General features: G+C 43.8%; 1 protein-coding gene across 11 annotated transcripts in view; it reads left to right on the top strand.

The window, feature by feature from the left end:
* LOC147032885 (sperm flagella and cilia-associated protein 2-like) overlaps positions 1-15,339 on the top strand; it is a 204,223-nt gene extending 188,884 nt beyond the window's left edge. For 5 of the 11 annotated variants that reach the window (XR_015055392.1, XM_085870858.1, XM_085870856.1 and 2 more), the window contains one exon: positions 4,853-5,267. Coding sequence is in view for 7 of the 11 variants with exons in the window: in XM_085870858.1 (XP_085726984.1) it covers positions 4,853-4,891 (39 nt within the window). In the remaining 4 variants the exon portion in view is untranslated. Of the gene's footprint in view, positions 1-243; positions 440-4,852; positions 5,268-15,259 lie in introns of those variants that run through there. The other 6 variants (XR_015055389.1, XR_015055390.1, XR_015055388.1 and 3 more) reach the window with 6 other exon arrangements.
* Positions 15,340-20,014: the final 4,675 nt, after the last annotated feature.

The raw sequence follows: 20,014 nt of genomic DNA, 5'->3' as shown, positions 1-20,014 counted from the left end.
AATGGCATGGTGTATGCTTTCCATTAATCTATCACTGAACTTGCTACCTTTTATAATTTTTCTACAATAAAATTTTCAAATAGTTCACTTTTTTTAAACACCCGTAAACATGTAAATACAATGAATACGGTGTAAATGAAACAAAAACACAAGACTTTCACCTTTTGAATTTATTTCAAAACAGCAAGGTGTGTGAGGGTAAACATATTACGTACTGTTCATACTGTCCTCTGCCGAAAATAGAAAACACAAGACTTGGCTTGGAGATGATGATGCTGTCGAAGGGGGGAGAGTGGAGGTGAGAAAGATGTGGATGTAGAACTTGCAATGGTTGTTAGATCATCAGGAGCATGACGAAGTCACCTGCTGCTTTGCCACATAGAAGAACAATCCTTAACCACCTTGCTCCAGAGCAGATCTTCCCTGCTTGGATAGGAAGGTACAAGATAGCATCCTCTAACAAAATAATCTTATCTCTTTGGTGTTAAGAAACTGCTCCAGCATAAATCCCTTCGCCTCGATTCGTTCCATGAGCCACGGTTGACCTGGAGCCTTCGGCCCTGGGTACCTTGTGAAAATGTTGGGAAATCTACAATGGTTTCTCCCAAACACCGGTCTATTCAAAGTCAGAGTAAATTCACAATGGTTTCTCCTATACATCAATCCACTCAAAGGCATTTTTCTCTGTTTGGTTCTTGATCCAAACATCAGGCGCATTTTCTCTCCTTTCAATATGAGGATCATGGGACTGGAATGAGCCTTTTGTGCTTTGCTGGCAAAAACCCTTGCATGGATTGTTTGACTCGCGTTTACAGAGTTGATTCATTGATCCGGTAATAGTGGCCCACAGATGCCGCACTTTCACTTTTTGCCGACGTATCCAACAACTTTCTTTCTTCTTCGCACAATGTCATAACCTTTCTCTGCCTTTTGGCATGATTAATTTTGTCAATTGTTTTACGTTTGGGCACCATTATTAACTGTTGTGGGTCTACTAGATCTTGCAGATCTCGTATTACAGGATCTCCGTATGTCATTGCCTGTTCGATGATGATTAATTATTAAATTTAGCTTCGTTCCCGTAAGCTGGTCTGATTGCTGCAATTAACGGTGCACACGAACCAAGAAAAGGCTCGTAATTGCAGGTAATCATACACGTGGATGCAAACAATGACTCATCTCAGCTCAAAAAACGCAATTGGAGGAAATTAAATACCACAATAACGAAATTGGAACACAATAGGTTGCCCGTGATGGAGCAATAGGTAATCAGGGGAGCAATAGCTTGCTCCCCTGATGGTGTGTGCACTTTGTTTGCCTTTGGGTGTTGAAACATATGTATGGTTTTGTGGATGGCTCTACAAAAGGCAGGAATACCAGGTTCACCAGGATGTATAATGAACACTCGACAAAGGTCTGGCAAGTATTACAGGAGATAAAGCGGAAAAAGAAGGATGTTGCAGTGGTATGGCTGGACTTGGATAATGCATATGGGTCAGTGCCACATCCCTTGATCAAATATGCCATGGATTTATTTTGGTTGCCACAGAGATTTGGGGATTTTATGATGGCATATTATTATCAGTTTTGCATGCGGTTTGCGCACAGTCCGACATTATAGAGTGGCCGAAGTTGGCAATGGGGATCCCGATGGGATGTGCCATCTCTCCTATTTTGTTTGTGCTGGTTATGGAATTGCTGATACGAGCTGTGAGTATACATTGGAAAGAAGTGGAGCTAGCCCCTGGTCAGAGCTTGCCAGCAATGTTTGCATTCATGGATGACCTGACAGTTGCCCAACAGTCAGCTGATGGAGCAGTACAGGTGCTGGAGCAGTTGTAAAGGTTGATGCGATGGGCGAGGATGGGCTTTAAGGCGAGAAAGTCAAGGAGTATTGTGGTGAGACGACCGAGGAGTATGAGGTGATGAGGGTGCAGGAGTTCATGATGGTGCGGGATTGGAGTGATCCATTGGTGAAGAATGATCTCCTGGAGAAGAAGGCAAGTCGGAAGTGGAATACAAGAGCAGAGGTGGATGAAATGGAAGAGTGGTTGCAACAGGAGGAAGTGATGGGAATGGTGCAGCATGGGAAGCATGGTTTGGTGGACGAAGCATGATCTATGGGGAAAGGTCAGGTCAGGTCATGTATGGAAGCAATGCATCGCTGTGTCCACTTCCTGCCAGTACTCCAGCGGCTTCCGACTGGCCATCCCATCGGCAGATGCCTGTCACATCCCCATCTCCTTGAGATGCCGATCAACCTGCTGCAACCACGAGGCATGAAGTCGGCCCATTGGCCTCCTCTACTCACGAGGCTCCCTCAGTGAGAGAATCTGGTGAACAGCATTAGCGTCAGAAAATGAGCCACATGTCCATACAGCCGCGGCTGATGCTCACGGACTATGCAGGTGACAAATCTCATTTGAGTCTTTCTCAGCAACTGCTTGTTCGACACAAAGTCCGACCAGCAATAGCCAAGGAATCTGCGAAGAGACCTGGTACCAAAGGAATTAAGTCTCTGTCTCAGATCCCTGGTCAGAGTCCAAGTCTCACATCCATAGAGCAAGACTGGAAGCACCAAAGACCTGAAGACTCGGACTTTTGTCCTCCTGCACAGGTACCAGCAGAACCACACCCCATGATCCAGTGAATCCATGACTCCCCAGGCCCGACCCAGATGTCTGATGACCTCTGGCTCACAGCCAGCAGAGACATGAATATCACTGCCAAAGTCAGTGAAACCCTCTGTGACCTCAACATCCTCACCACAAACAGGTACAAACAATATATCAACATCCAAGATGTCACTGAAAGCCAAGATCTTAGTTTTGACCCAGAAAACTTGTAATCTCAGTGGTTCTGACTCTTCATTCAAGACCTCGGGGGGGGGGGGGGCTCCAAAGGATATCCAGAGTCTCCACAAAGATGACTGCATCGTCTGCGAAATCAAGGTCAGAAATGTTGACAATCAAACAATGCACTGCAGCTTGATCTCTCCGACATCGTCCTCAGAATCCAGTCCATACAAGCGCTGAAAACGTGTGGGGGCTATTACACAATCCTGTGCAGCCTGTGGCTGCTGGTTGCATCATTGGTTGGGACGCGGCTATGCCGCTGATGCAGTGTCCCCCTTACCAATACACTGGTACTCATTTTGCCAATCTTGGAAGGATGACAGGCTGAGTCAACCACCTGGTGTATATTAATTCAGCGGCCAACGGGGATTTAACTCAGGACCCTCGGATCCCAAGCCACCACCCTAACCACTAAGCCAACACCAGGCTTAGGTGAGGACCCGAAGAGCAAGGATATGGACAATTTTTGACCTCTTTGGTGTGAAGCCTGACTGCTCTGGGTGCTGGTTTTCAAGAAGGTGGTGGCGAACCTTCTCAAGAATTGTCTGAGCAAAGACTTTGCCCGGCGGCACTGAGAGCACCATCACCCCTTGGTAGTTGTTGCAGTCCTGGCGATCACACTTCCCCTTACAGAGAAGGACAAGAAGGACCCTCTTTCAGTCAGTTGGAATGATGCCTTTGTTCCAAACAGAGCACAGAACAGCATTCAATGACACAAGTACAGTATTTCCATCAGCCTTGACAAGTTCAGCATGCATGCCACAGATCCCAAGAGCCTTATCCCATTTCAACCGGTTCACTACAGCCTGTGTTTCCACAAACGAAGTGGATCACAGTTAGTTGAAGGTCAGCAATAAGAATCGTGACACCCTGACATCCAACTCAACAGCTTGTTTGTCAACCTGGTGCAGCCGCTCAAAGTAACCGGCCCAGCAGGCCTTCACGTCAGACTCCTCTGTCAAGAGCCCACCAACCTCCACTCTAACGCCGAGGGACAGGCTTGGAAAAATGCAATGCACAAATTCCCCTTTAAGCAGGATGAGAATCACTTGACCACAGGTGATGCTCTACCCCTCACAGATTTGTCGCACAAAGGCCTCATGCTCCACCCTCAGCACATGTACAGTTTTATGCCTCAACTTCTTGAACAGCTCAGCTCCACCATTAAGCCTGTACATGCGACTCTGGTCAATGGTATCTAGTGTCCATTGAGAGACAAAATTCTTCTTCGCCCTATGGTGAGTTCTAAGACATCCTTTGGCAACATTAAGAATCCATCCATCCATCGGGACCACACTCTGTGCCGAGCGTTGGAGCTGCCTAAGCAGTCTCCTGGGCTATTGTGCACAACCCTGGACAGGTCACCACTCCAACACAGGATACCAGCAAGCTGGCACTCATTTTGCCAACCTCGGAAGGATGACAGGCAGAGTCAACCCTCAAGCCCACCACCCGAACCATTAAGCCAACACCAGGCATATTGGGCATAGTTATGTTTTATATATATATATATATATATATATATATATATATATATATATATATATATATATATATATATATATACATACATACATACATACATACACACAGTATATGGAGAGAAGGGAGGCGGAGCAATGACATGATTGATGGACGGAGGGACTGGCTTGTCGGTTCACAGGTCCAAGGGGAGAAAGTAGATAAAAACCACAAGTGAAGAGAATGGGATCAGGGGTCATCTTGTTCTTCCATGTTCCTGAGCTTTAAAAAAGTTACATTTGTTATTATCATGAACACGACTGCAGCTTATGAGTTCCACATGATTGTAAAATAATCACAACAAAATTTACACATACGTTTTTATCAAATGATTTTTTTTTTTTTTTGAGAAACAACTATCATTGTTACCATGTTAAATTATGTTTTTCTAAATTGACCATCTTTAAGTTGGATATAAACTTTTTTTGCTTCTTTTTTTTGCATGGATTGTTCATTTGATGTTTTTCCTTTCACAGGATTGGAGGTCACTACTGCAAAAAAACTCTGAAGATTAAGGATGGTAAAATTAAATGAAGATACAAGAATAGAAATCCACATAAATTCTGCATCATTATTTCATTTCGAAATTCCATAATATATCGTAAAGTTTATTTAAAAAGTTGAAAAGGAGGATATTGATGCTTATATTGTTTTGTTTTAGATTGCTGGTTTGAAATTGAATAAGGTTGAGAATGTAGAGAGAGGAGTCTCGTAGCTCCAATTTCCTTGTTTACCCCATTACAGTGCATGTTCAATCTGTCCCTTTCAGAATATGATTCAGTTATTGCTTTTCAATGTTTTGGTTACAGTAAATTTATGCTGTTCATGTTACAAAGTATTTGGTGCTGTATTTACTGATGTTTTTAAGTGCAATTAAATTATTTGCATTTATTCTGCATATATTTACACTTCATACTCGATTACTAAAATGATTTTGTTTATTTTTTACTAACGGCAGCCGCCCGGGTGGCAGTTTAACAATTGTCGCCACCCCAGTATCAAATTTTTGTTTCAAATCTTTTCAACTGGTTTTTCCATGTACATCGATACAATCCCTGTCTTTACATCTGATCGCCAGGCCAGAATGATCAGTTGTGAGTTAAGAGGTTATGGTAATGGGACCAGACTCGGTGCAATGGTTAGAGCATCTGCTCTGAGTCTTGGAAATTGGTGGTTCAAACCCTGGACGAATCATACCGAAAATTTTAATAATGGTACGTGCTGCTTCCTTCCTTGGTATTCAGCATTTTAAAGATTATGAGCACAGACAATTCCTTGGTAAACATGGGGAGGAGGAAATTCCCCGCTGAGTGCGGTGAGAAAGGTGGAACCATGTTGTGAAAGTCACTGATATCCAGAGTACCCTGGGAATTTACAGAACTTCCCCCAAGCTCAGTGGTTGTGTTTGTCTTGTCTAACAGCCTTGTGTTGCATTGCATATCAGGTCAGGTCAGGTATGGCAGCATGTGCCTGAGCATGTAGCATATGTTTGTCTATGTCCATGTGTGTGTTAGACAGCTCCATTATAAGCCTGATATCATGTCTTTAAAAAAAGACCCATTGAGGATTTAACTGGTTAGAAATTTAAAATGCCAATCAGTTTTATTTGCTTCCTTCATCAACGTAGGACGAGTACTGTTGTAGTAATCGTCATTGTTATCACAGAAGTATTTTTATTGTTGTCATAGCAGTGGTAGTATTGCTGTCGTAATAGTGGTAGTATTGTCGTTGTAGTATTGTTTTAGTAAAGCAGTATTGTGGCAACAGTAGTAGACGGAGTAGCATTGGTGTAATAGTTGTAGTAATAGGAGCAGTAGTAGTGGTGGTGTTGAAGTAGAGGAAGTAGTAGTATTGTTGTTACCCCCATGTACATGAAGCAAAAAGTGACATGAAGCAATTGTTTGACTTTGTCTGTCTGTCTGCACACGTCAGTCTGTGATCGAAGAACAACTTAATTTAAATTGAATTTTATATTTTGAACAATGGAGAACATGAATCGGAACACGAACCTGTGGCTTCGCGGTATTTGACTGTGAAATTGGAAAATTTTGTGAAATCTCATCCCAAACACGCATGCCCAGAGAGGAGTAAGGTAATTTTTTTTCGTCTGTCTGCCTATCGAGCAGTGAAAGAAAATTAAAAATCATTCCAAACAGGAAACTTACCATTTTAAAGGATGTCATAAAGGACACAAAAACCAGGTGTGAAGAACCAATGTAAGATATTAAATAACGTGGTGTAAAATACGCTGCATCAACAGTGTTAAACTTCCAAAAAACTATTTTTTTAAAGCCTTTAAAATCTATTTTATTTCAATTGAATTATGTACTTGAACAATGAAGAAGACAAATCGCTTTTTTTGCACTTTCAAAAACCTTCCGTTTAACACAAGGAAACACAAGGAAATTAGACACAGGTGGAGGCCATTCAGCCAATCATGGCTGTGCCACATGAATACCACACTAATTTATCAACACAAGATGAAAATAAGAAAAAGCAAAATGTTTGTTTTTTTTAAATTCAGTGTTTTTTGTTTTTTTTTTGTATTTTTTCCCAGGGGAGGGGACATGGGCTTTGGTAAAAACACACACAACGTCAACCACACAACACCACTTGATGAGACCCCCACCAACAGCATTCCATACACATGTACACAATCACTGATCAATGCTCAAACTACCGAAAAGTCATGTCAACATCCCTATACCCCTCTATCTCCATAACTTCCAGGTACCTATCTGATTCCAATTTAAACTTATCTACTGTTTCTGCTGCCACTCCCTTTCCAGGGAGATCATTCCATGCATTAACTACTCTCTGAGTAAAAGTCCCCTGCCTTGCTACCATCTTAACTCTCCTCTTCTTTACTCTCAGGCAATGGCCCCTGGTCCTATTACTGTCTACTCTGCTGAATAATTCATATGCGCTTATTTTATCTCTACCTTTCATTATCGTAAACATCTCAATCATATCTCCTCATAACCGCCTCCTTTCTCGTGAATAAAGCCTTGTCTCCTTCAGCCACTCCTCATAGCTAAGTCTCGCTCGGCCTGGAATCAATCTCGAAGCCATGCACTGAACCCTCTCTATGGCATCTGTCCTTCCGGAACTGTGGTGACCAAAACTGCACACAATATTCTAAATGTGGCCCTCACTAAATTCCTGTGCAATGTTAATACCACCTCTTTTGATTTATAAATGATCTCCCTCCGAATACAACCTAAAACCCTCTTTGCTTTACCTATAGCTGCCTGGCATTGTGCTGCCTGCTTACCTCCTGTATCTATTACCACTCCCAGATCCTTCTCCCATGTCACACACTCCAAAATTACTCCTTGCATCCTGTAATCTCTATTTTCATGATTATTTCCCATCCCCAACACCTTACACTTGCTCAGATTAAATTGCATCGACCAATCTTTTGTCCAATCTCTGCAAGTATCAATACTTCCCTGAATCTGATCACCACCCCCTCTGCTATCCACCGTACCTCCAAGATTTGTGTCATCTGCAAATTTGGAAAGCTTACTCTTTATCCCACAATTCAAATCATTGATATAAATAATGAATAGTAATGGTCTGAGTACTGACCCCTGAGGTACCCCTCTATTTACATCCTCCCACTCACAACCACTCTTTGCTTCCTATCACTAAGCCACTTTGCAATCCAATTAGCTACCTGACCAGCCACTCCACAAGCCCTCACTTTGGTTAACAACCTCCGATTACCTGGTACCTTATCAAATGTCTTCTTAAAGTCTAGATATGGTATGTTCACTGCCTTAACATCATCCACCCAATCCCTCATCCACCCACCCACTGTTTCATACATCTCTAAAATATTTGTTCGACAGGAACTACCTTTGGTAAACCCATGCTGACTACCTGCAATTAATTTGTATTTATTTCAAAGGTTTCACATCTGGTCCTTAATTAATGTCTCTCACACGTTTCCCACAACTGAAGTCAAACTAACAGGTCTATAGTTTCCCAATTCTTCTCTGGATCCTTTCTTAAATAATGGTATTACATTTGCTACTCTACATTTCTACTATACATTTGCTACTCTACATTTCTACTATGCTACTATCTATTATATTTCTCATCCGGTATCTGTCCTGACTCCAGTGAGCAATTGAAAATATCCGTTAATATCTGGCTTACCTGCTCCGACACTTCCCTCAATACTCTTAGGTGCATATTATCTGACCCTTATCTACTCTTAGATTTCCTAACTATTCCTTTACTTCCTCCACTCCAACCTGAATCTTCTGTAAAAGCCATTCCTCGCCTCCTTGATTTATACTCTCAGTTATTGGCAATTCTCCTGACTGTTCTTGTGTAAAAGTTGAAGCAAAATACCTGTTTAATAAGCCTGCCATTTCACTTTCCTCACCAACCACTCTCCCGGTGCTCTTCCTCAATGGGCCCACACTGGTCCTAACCTGTTCTTTTCCCCTGATCCACTTAAAGAAAGCCTTGCTATTATTGGGTCGCCGAAATAGGTGACCCTTATTGTCAGTAATTCTGTCTGTTTGTTATCTTGCCAAAACGAAGTTTTTGCAAGATATGTTAGTCAGCTTGTATGTTTTTTTTTGTTTGTCTGTAATCACGTATAAAAAATTCTGCAGAGCACAGTTATCATTGGAAATTTTTGTAACTTCGCATATCAGAGGCCTATAGAGGTCCCTTTCAGTACATAAAATTTTGAAGGTCAAAGGTCAAGGTCACTTTGTCGCAAATCAGGAAAGTCGACGAAACCCTTATTTTTTGAGTAATTTTGATCGGATCGTCTTCAAACTTCATGGGAATATAGTTCATGGTCTGGCGCTCAGCTGATTAATTTTTGGTGGCGATGGGCCTTGACCTTCATGGTTAGCGCCTGAGGTCAAACATATTTGACCCCAAGGTCAAATTTTCAAGTTTTAGGAACCATATCGTGTAGTACCTCAAATTGAACACCTCGATGAGTGCTTTCTAGATATGTCAAGCTTGAGACATTATGACGTCATTTTGTGACGTTATGAGGCAAACGCATATTTTTCATGGTTACTCTGTAGAACGATTCTCATCGGAATCTCTCTTAGGCAGATATTCCTCAAGGAGTCGCTCCTGGTGGATAGCAGCTCTGTTCACCTCAGTGTGACCTTAAAGAAGTCACACGTGGTCACCTTTTGGCAAGATACGGGTCACCCTGCGGGTGACATTGGTTTATTTGGATGTTTGTTCGTTTGTCATCAGCATAATTGGTAGTAAACGTGGGCGGATTTTGACTAAACTCGGGTGGTAGGTACATCTAATGACCTAGTACTTTGGAAATTGCGATGGTTTCTGGGGACACTATGGTTCCCTAGCAACAAACGAAAAACCTTCAAAATCGGTACGGTTCACGCGAAATCAATTCCGAAAGCCATTATCCCACGTAGGGTTATGAAAGTTGGCACGAATGATCTACAGGTGATGCTCCATCAAATATATTCCGGTTTTGTGATATATGGAATACTTTACCCGCAGCGCCCCCTACAATTAGTGTATGCATGAAAATTGGCGAAAATTGAAGGCCCCCTCGCGACCAGGTGAGTGCATCGATACAAATGAAACTTTGCAGGTTCATGGTACTCAATGAGTACTACAACTTTGCCTCAGGACATATTGACCGATTTTGCTTATGTCAGGGGTCAAAGGTCAATTAGTGCAAAAATCGATAATATGCGAGAGCTGGAGGTGCCGTCGCGCCAAATCCTACTCCTCCTCGGGTTATGGTCGGATGGTCATGAAAATTCACACTAATCGTCTGGAATACATTGTGCACAAACTCTCAAGCCGGATTTTCGATTTAGATCTTTGTTCACCCACAACACCCCCTCGAACTTTGGGGATTTCCGATTTCAAACCGCATTTTGGGTCCTTTTCATTCAAATGGATACCGAGTAGATGGAACTGGATGATATTTGATATGCATAATCTTAAGGGGATTCCCTATCCGCTATATGACATCCATTTTGCTCTATGTCTTATAGTTTCCATGCTCGGAAACCCATCGCGCCTACCGGCTTGTGTTTAATATTCTTTGCCACGTCCTTCTCATACTCTCTTTTGGCTTGCCGAGTTATTTTCTTAACCTGCCTCTGTTTACTCTGATAGTGATATAAATCTAACTCCAGTCCTGTTATTTTAAACCTAATAAATGCCTTCTGTTTTGCCTTAATAGCATTCCTTATCTCACTACTCAACCACTCTGTCGTCTTTATGCTTCCAGTTTTACACCTCATTGGAATGTACTTACTCTGCACTCGACACATTTGGTCCTTCAAGGTTTCCCATTTTTCTGATGCTGATTGTCCTATTGTTAGCATCTCCCAGTCTCCATCACCCAACTCTCCTCATACCCTCAAGGTGTGCCTTCCTGAATTCTAATCGCCTTACCCTACTATCCTGAACTCTAACCCTTAACAGAATCTTTGCACACACAATGTTATGGTCACTTGCTCCTATTTGCTTCCCGACCTCCACCTCCTCCACCATATTGGGATTGTTATTTTAAAGGAGGTCTAACACTGCACTCCATCGAGTGGGCTTATCTACAAACTGGGTAAAAAAAACAATCCTGGACTAAATCTAGGAAATCCTCATCTGCGCTGCCCTTTCCCTGTTCCTGGACCCAATCTATCCGTGGCAAGTTAAAATCCCACACAATCAGTACTCTTCCCTTACCACATGCCCTTCACACACAGAGCCCTATAAAAGCATCCTTCCAGTATCTTACTGTTTTTACAATCTCCAATCTCTACCGAAACAGAATCATGACATCAATCCTTCCTTAATGTCACCCGTTTCTCTTGATGCAATGCTGTCCTATACCCAGATTGCTGCTCCTCCTCCTATTCTTTCCTTCCGATCACACCGATACACCTTGTTGCCTTCCAATCCTGTCCTGTTACTATCTTCATTAAACCTCACTTTTCTCATTTACTGCAACTATATCGTACTCCTCGCTCTCTACTTTAGCTTCAAGCTCTTCCATCTTCTTATTTAAACTTCTGGCATTGGTATAGAATATATTTAACTTTTCCCTTCCTGAAATTCTATTTTTTTACCTGCCCTTACACATCAAAATTACATCATCAGTTCCTTCCTTAATTGCTTCCCCACCCTCGGCTGACCTAAAAAAGCCTGAATTCCTTCTTCATTTCCCACTGCAAACCTTGCTGCCCCCTTTCTATTTAACATACCAGTATGGCCATCATTCTGGAAACTCTCCCTTTGTCCCTGAAATGATTGCCACTGCTTTTTAAATGTAAAACATTCCTCCCGTCACCATTCTTTTAGCCATTGGTTGACAACTATTGTTCTGCTCATAATTTCTATATCATTTCCTAATCTTGGGAGAATCCCAGAAAACATGACCTCACAACCCTTTGCTTTCAGCTGCTTTACCAATATCCTGAATGTATTTTTCAAAACCTCTTTTTTTTGTATACCTTGTGGAGGCTCGCATGAGAGCAAACACACAACGCACAGGAAGGGGGGAATGAGACAAGAGAGGCGTGGGAAGGACAAAACAGTGGGGAACAGAGACATTAGGAGATCTGTGGAAAGGAAAGGGATGGGGTGGGGAACATGGGGTGTACAAGATGGACATTACAGGAACTTTCAGGAAGGAAAGCAGGGAATTGTAAGGAGGTCGGTTTAGGGTGGATTGGCGGGGGTAGAAAAGATCAAGGATTTGGATGGGGGACGATAAGAGGTGGTTGTTAACAGCTGTTTTGAAGGCCTGGACGGAAGAATGGGGTTGAACAGGGTGTGGGAGTTTATTCCAAAGGTGGGGAAAAAGTGGAATGAAAGAGTGAAGGTGAGTAGTGATTCGTGGTCTTGGTAGTTTTACCAAAAGGGGGTTGTTGGCGGATCTTAAACGCCCTGCAGAAATATGGTGGGGACAAATTGCAGACAGAGCGGGGGGGGGGGGGAGGCGAGACTGGAAAGGAGACGGTAGAAGACAGAAAGACCACCGAGCTGCCTGCGGTGAGAGAGTGAGAGGCCCAAAGACTCAGCCTCATTGCGAGAGATGCCATGATGCTTAATGTCTTGGTTTCCACTGCATGAAGCCGAGAAAGGTGGGAGGCAGGAGCACCAGCCCAGAGGGGAGAGCAGTACTCCATCAGGCTGCAGATGAAAGCTTTGTATGTGGTCAGAAGCTCAGGTGGGCTGAGGAAGGACTTTGTACGACTGAGGATTCTCAGTCGGCGACTGGCTTTGGAGGCCAGGTTGGAAATGTGGCTTTCCCAGGAAAGATCATGGCAGACAGTGAGACCCAGATGCTCGAATGAAAGCACTTCTTTCAGGTAGATGGGGGGGGGGGGGGTTCCAAATGGTCCTTTCGGAGAAACATAGTGAGAGTGTGAGATTTGTCCGGATTGAAAGATATGTTCCACGTGTTGGACCAGTTTGTGATTTTACCCAGATCTGCAGTGAGCGAAGAAGCTGCTGCTTGCTGGTTTGAGGGATGACCGATGGTACAGCAGAGGATGGGGTCATCAGCAAAGAGATAAAGAGGATTTTCCAGAGAGTCGGCGAGATCATTGATGAAAACCAGAAAAAGCACAGGACCCAGAACGCTACCTTGAGGAACTCCAGCCTGGACAGGAAGAGGGGATGAGAGAACTCCATTTTGGGCCACACGGCTGTGACAGGAGAGGAAGCCTGCGAACCATGAGTGGAGATGGCCCTGGAAGAGAGTTTGGTGAGCAGGGCAGGGTGCCAGATAGTGTCAAAAGCATGCGATATGTCTCGGGATATGGCTCTGATTTCATATCCGGCATTGAGAACCTCCATGCATTGTTGGGAGTGCAGAAGCAGCATATCCAGGGTAGAGCAACCTGGTCTGAAACCAAATTGATGATCAGAAATCAAGCCATTGGAGAAGGGGAAGGATTTAATGTCTGAAGCGATGATGGATTCCATAACCTTGCTGATGATTGGGAGAAGGCTGATTGGTCTGTAGTTTCAGGGATCTGTTTTGCATGCAGGGCAGTAATGTTTGCTGATTTTCAAGCAGATGGCAGATGACCTTGAGCAAATGAGAGGGTGAATAGAACAGAGAGAGGGTGAGCAAGAGCAGAGGAGCAGGTTTTTAGGACATGTGGGCTGATGCCGTCTGGACCGGTTGCAGTAAACTTTCCTTCAATCATTTGCTTCGAGGTGTAGCACAACCAACTTCTTCCTCCCATGACCCGATATGATATCGTTTACTCTTCATTCAATGTCCCTAACTACTGCTCCTTCAAAACTGCACAGAATTCGATGTCTGCGATCCTTCCTGCAGAATGAAGAATCTACATATTTAATCATCTCATCACCCACAAAAACTGTCTCCCAGACCTCATGTCTACCATCTCTATTTTTGCACCTGCACCACCACTACTGACACCCACTGCAACAGCACTACTGCCGACTCCTGCTGCACAGTGTCACCACTGCCTGCTCCCGCTGCATGGTCACCACTGCCTGCTGCCGCTGCATGGTCACCATTGCCTGCTCCCGCTGCACTGTCACAACTGCCTGCTCCCGCTGCACCGTCACCATGGCCTGCTCCCGCTGCACCATCACCACGGCCTGCTTTCGCTGCACCGTCACCACTGCCTGCTCCCGCTGCACCGTCACCACTGCCTGCTCCCGCTGCACAGTCACCACTACCTGCTCCCGCTGCACAGTCACCACTGCCTTCTCCTGCTGCACCGTCACAACTGCCTGCTCTCGCTGCACCGTCACCACTGCCTGCTCCCGCTGCACCGTCACCATGGCCTGCTTTCGCTGCACCATCACCACTGCCTGCTCCCACTGCACCGTCACCACTGCCTGCTCCTGCTGCACCGTCACCACTTCAAATATCCTCAGCAACCTCACTCCACAACCATAACCAACTATTATCTCCAAATTTCTCACATTCTGATACTTGTAGCAAATTATTATCTATCTGTTCCTTCAACCTAGTAAAAACCATCCTCAAGTGGCCTATTTCCTCACACTACCTGCAACAGTAAGAACCCTCTGCTTCCCCGATTGTTGATATGGTCCCCATTGAGCATCTATCCCATTTTATGAACTCCTCTTCCTTTTTCCTTTGGTCTCTATTTATACCCTTTTTCACCCCATACTCCCAAGGCCCCAACTGACTTAAATGCTAAACTTAACACAAAGGCTCCTGCTTCTTTCAATGAACTAACACAAATACCTGCTAAAACTGTTATGAACACAACCGCAGCTTTAAAAATACAGTCCCACAGCCCATGACACAAGTCACGATAACAAAATACACAAAACAACACACAAAAAACACTTGTTTTGTTTTGGTCGAGCTTACCCTCTTGCGAACTACAGAAAGTGATGTCCTCACACGAACTACTGTACAGAAAGTGATGTTTAGTCGAACTTTGACAAAATATTCATGCCCTGAGTTCAGAGTAACTGTGAGATTTGGCATTCAAATACCTCTATTAATTCTCTAGTTTTTGTATAAGTAGCAGTTGGGGTAGTATAAGTAGTAGTCGTCGTATTGTCGTAGTTGTTATCGTTATTTGCATGATTATGATTCGTGATTTTTTTGTCCTTTCCTGTTACTGTATCATCATTCATATGTAAATTTTCTGGCTATCCCCTGATCTGTTTTAGACCTTTTACCATCAAATTTCTGGAACCATATCGTCTTGCATTATCCTTCAACCTTGTGGTTTGCATGATGTTTCAATGTGAGATATATTTTTAATCAATTTAATGTTTCTATGAAATATATAATTGTGTTTGATGTTTTTAGAGGTTGCAATAATGATTTTTTTTTAGGTGACTGCGCAACTAAACAATGATTTGTGTACGTTTGCAATTTTTAGTCAAGAAGACAACAAGAACAAGTGAAGAAATTGAAAGAATAGTATTGCTCGAGTCGTGATGCCATCATTCTGACTACCAGGTGCCTTTTTGTTTGTTTTTTTTGTATACCTTGTCGAGGCTCGTATGAGAGCGAACACACAATGCACAGCAAGGGGGGGGGATGAGACAAGAGGGGAGGGAGTGGGAAGGACAAAACAGTGGAGAACAGAGACATGAGATGTGTGGAAGGGAGAGGGATGGGGCGGGGACATGGGAAATACAATATGGACATTACAGGGACTTTCAGAAAGGAAGGCAGGGAATTTGAAAGAGGTGGGCTTGGCGTGGATTAACGGAGGTAGAAAAGATCAAGGATTTGGATGGGGAATGATAAGAGGTGGTGGTGAACAGCTATTTTGAAGGCCTGGAGGGAAGAATGGGATTGAATAGAGTGAGGGAGTATATTCCAAAGGTGGGAAAAAAGAGGAATGAAAGCGTGAAGGTGAGCAGTGATTCGTGATTTTGGTAGTTTTACCAGAAGGGGGTTGTTGGCGGACTTTGAGCGCCCTGCGAAAATGTGGTGGGGACAAATCGCAGAGAGAACGGGGTGGGGGGGGGCAAGACTGGAGAGGAGACGTTAGAAGACAGAAAGACCACCGACCTGCCTGTGGTGAGAGAGTGAGAGGCCCAAAGACTCAGCCTCATCGTGGGAGATGCCAATGATCCGAAATGCCTTGGTTTCCACAGTGTGAAGCTGAGAAAGGTGGGAGGCAGGAGCACCAGCCCAGAGGGGAGCGCAGTTCTCCATCAGGCTGCAGACCAAAGCTTTGTATGTGGTCAGGAGCTCAGGTGGGCCGAGGAAGGACTTTGCACGATGGAGGAGTCCCAGTCGGCGACTGGCTCTGGAGGCCAGGTTTGATATGTGGCTTCCCCAGGAAAGATCATGGCACATCGTGAGACCCAGAAGCTTGAAACAAAGGACTTCTTCCAGAGGATTGTTGAGAAAGTTGGTGATGGGGGGGGGGGTGGGGGTTCCAAACGGTCCTTTCGGAGAGACATAGTGAAAGTGTGAGATTTGTCCGGATTGAAAGACATGTTCCACGTGTTGGACAATTTTATGATTTTATCCAGATCTGCAGTAAGCGAAGAAACTGCCACTTGCCGGTCTGAGGGATAACAGATGGTAAGGCAAATGGTGGAGTCATCAGCAAAGAGATATAGAGGATTTTCCAGAGAGTTGGAGAAATCATTGATGAAAACCAGAAAAAGAAGAGGGCCCAGAACACTGTCTTGAGGAACTCCAGCCTGGACAGGAAAAGGGGATGAAAGAACTCCATTTAGGGCCACACGTTGGCTGCAACAGGAGAGGAAGTCTGCGAGCCATGAGTGGAGATGGCCTTGGATACCATAGGAAGAGAGTTTCGTGAGCAGGGCAGGGTGCCAGACCATGTCAAAAGCATGCGATATGTCTCGGGATATGGATCTGATTTCATGTCCGGCATTGAGCACCTCCATCCATTGTTGGGAGAGCAGAAGCAGCATATCCAGGGTAGAGTGACCTGGTCTGAAACCAATCTGATGATCGGAAATCAGGCCATTGGAGAAGAGAAAGGATTTAATATCTGAAGCGATGATAGATTCCATAACCTTGCTGATGATTGTGAGAAGGCTGATTGGTCTGTAGTTGCGGGGATCTGTTTTTTGCACCTTTTTTATGCAGGGCAGTAATGTTTGCTGATTTCCAAGCAGATGGCAGATGAGCTTGAGCAAATGAGAGGGTGACCAGAACAGAGAGTAGGTGAGCAAGAGCAGAGGAGCAGGTTTTTAGGACACGTGGGCTGATGCCGTCTGGACCGATTGCAGAATCTGAGTCGAGGTTTGACAGCAAGGTGACCACCTTGTCAGGAGAAAAGGACACAGAGTCCAGGGACAGTTGGGTGTGACTGGGTAAGGTTGGTGGAGAAAGTGATGGGTTTTGGATACAAGCTTTCGATGCAAACACCGAGTTTAGGAATTCAGCCTTTTCACGTGCGCTATCAGCAGTGTGGCGATTTGAGGTAAGGGAGGGATGGAGGAGGAACATACACCAGAAATAGATTTGATTAGATGCCACCAGGATTTGGAGGAGGGAGAGAGGTTTGAAAGTTCAGACTTGAGCTTAGAAAGATGTTGTTTTCTGGCTCTCCTGAGGGTAGATACAAAGGTAGGGTAGGAAACCTACCTGAGGGTGGGAAACACTTCTCCCCCCCCCCGCCTCCCTCCCCCGGAGGCTGATCAAAAAACACACGATTGATCAAACTTACTAACATACTGGACAGCAAAAATGGAACTCAGTGAAACAAAACAAATATTTTCTTGAGGGGAGGACAACCAATCAATACTGTAATGGTAAATCAGGTTAGCACGTTCCCGTGCACAAAATGTCTTCCTGGCTACCACATTTCTCATTTCCATTTCTTGTCAACATTTGTTTTGTAAGGAAACACTTAAGAGTTGTGATTTCACACATTTCATACCGTGAGGGTGTCACATCCTCAAGATCATGGGATGTATGTTTCTCTACTTTACCTGAAACACGAAATAAAATTAAAATCGTACATTGAGATGTCATGCAAAGACAATGTTGAAGGATACTGTAATTGAGTATGATTCCAGAAATTAGATGGTAAAAGTGGAAAACAGATCAGAAGCGATGGCCAAAACACGTGTCCATTAATGCATCATCCAGTGACAAGACAGAAAAAAATCGCTAAACATAAGTCCTTGTGAGTATGCAACAGTAACATTTATAAACAAATTTGAGTTATTTGAATAATTTTCAACTTTTAACCAGTTAAATATATACTCTATTTCTGTGTGCGAGTTTACTCGCCAATCAATGTTTTTTACATCACAGTCTGAATACACTGTTATTGATTAAGAAGGGGTTATACTGCTGTTGGTTTTTGGTTCTCCATGCGGGGAAATGTATATGGTTAGGGTGGTGGGCTTTGGATCCTCGGGTCCTGAGTTCAAATCCCGCTCAGCTGTTGAATTAATACCAGGTGGGGTTAACTTGGCCTGTCATCTCTCCGAGGTTGGCAAAATGAGTGCCAGTTGCTGGTATACTGTTTCGGAGTGGCGACCCATCCAGGATTGTGCCCATTAGCCAAAGAGACTGCTTAAACAGCACCAACGCTCTGCACAGAGTATGGTCCCAATCTACTCCTCCTCCATACTGGGAGTGACTTGATTAACTCCGATCATTGGAGGTGGTGAAACTGCGAAAGGGCTGATTGATTGGAGAAGAAAACACCTTCAACATGACTGAACCCTGAAGCACACTTGCTTCCTATCCACTGACACAGATCAGCCAATTTATTTGAGCAGACTCTATAGGACTGCAGGCAAGAATCTCGGCATGTACTGAAAGTGTAGTAATTAATACGACAAATCTGGAACAGGAAAGACTGCCCCGTGGAGATGTTTATTTTTCGCCATCCTCAGCCATATCACCATTATTTTTGCATGTATACAATTTTATTTCATTTTATTATGTTAAATTTCATGCTCATTGGTCCATCATTGTGATTTTCTGGAAGCTCAATTGATGCCCCAATGTACAGTAAAGTAGAATACAATTTTATTTGCCACGTATTTTATACTGAAAGTGATGTGTGCTCAAACTTAAAACTTGTTTATTTATTCTTCCTAATTCAAATCATCATTATGTATGCTCCTTGGAATGTACACAAATTTGCGAGAGGGGGGGGGGGGAGAATGGATGTTTTGAGAATTGCTAGTATGAAGGAGAATGAAGCAAGATAGTGTGGTGGAGGAATGTGAGCAGGTAATTCATATTTTAAGGAGAATCCTGGGAGGGCAAGGGTGAAGAAGTTTGAGATGAAGAAAAGAGTTGGCAAGGATAGAAAAAGTAGAGGTTGAGAGTGGGAGTAAAGTAACATTAAGACTCAAGTATTGTTATGTGGAAAAGGGGGGGAGGGTCCATAACTTGAATGTGTTAAGAATAGCTTGGTCCATGTGCTCGAGTAGGTTAGATTTACACCTGTAACAGTGACACGTCAGAGTTGAGGCAAATGTAATATGTGCACTGAGGAGGGAGTGACCATTCATCAGAGAGCAGCTTTGGGCAAGCACGTGTCGTGTCGTGTAAATCCTGTCTACATGGAAGGCTTGGCTGCATGCTTGAGGGTGCTCTTTAGGATATGAGCCGTGTCCTTGCATGCACAAAAACAGAGATCATATATATATATATATATATATATATATATATATATATCTCTCTCTCTCTCTCTCTCTCTCTCTCTCTCTCTCTCTCTCTCTCTCTCTCTCTCTCTCTCTCTCTCTCTCTCTTCTGGCAGCTTGGCCTACGAGCATCAGACTCTGCCCAGAATTTGCTCCTCGGTGTGAGGGACACCAGCTGATTTACCATTCATGCAGTGGATCGAGCTGGACCATCCCTGCAGTGTCAGAGTGGTGCAGAGATGCTGATTCATTGCCCATTCATTTGCTAAAGTCCTCACTTGTCTGCTTTGTTGTGCAAGTCAGTGTGATTGGCGCCACAGGGGCGAATATCTTCATTTGTATCAAAAGTGCGTGTGCTCCCTTATTAGTCTTTTGAGCGCCAGGTCTATCCATTTATTTATTATTAGCATCTCGTCTTCCCTCCCATATTGCTTTAAATAACCATTTTAATCATAAAGAATGTGTTCTTGCCTTCATGCACGCTCGGACCAATCACCAGTTTTGGAATTCATTTTAATGGCCTTTGGGGA

The sequence above is a fragment of the Eptatretus burgeri genome, chromosome 2 (assembly GCF_056783735.1).
Source record: "Eptatretus burgeri isolate ZD-2024b chromosome 2, Ebu_testis_v1, whole genome shotgun sequence".
NCBI classification, from domain to species: Eukaryota; Metazoa; Chordata; class Myxini; order Myxiniformes; family Myxinidae; genus Eptatretus; species Eptatretus burgeri.
Note: the sequence above shows the minus strand (reverse complement) of the source record. Positions and strands in the feature narration are given on the sequence as shown.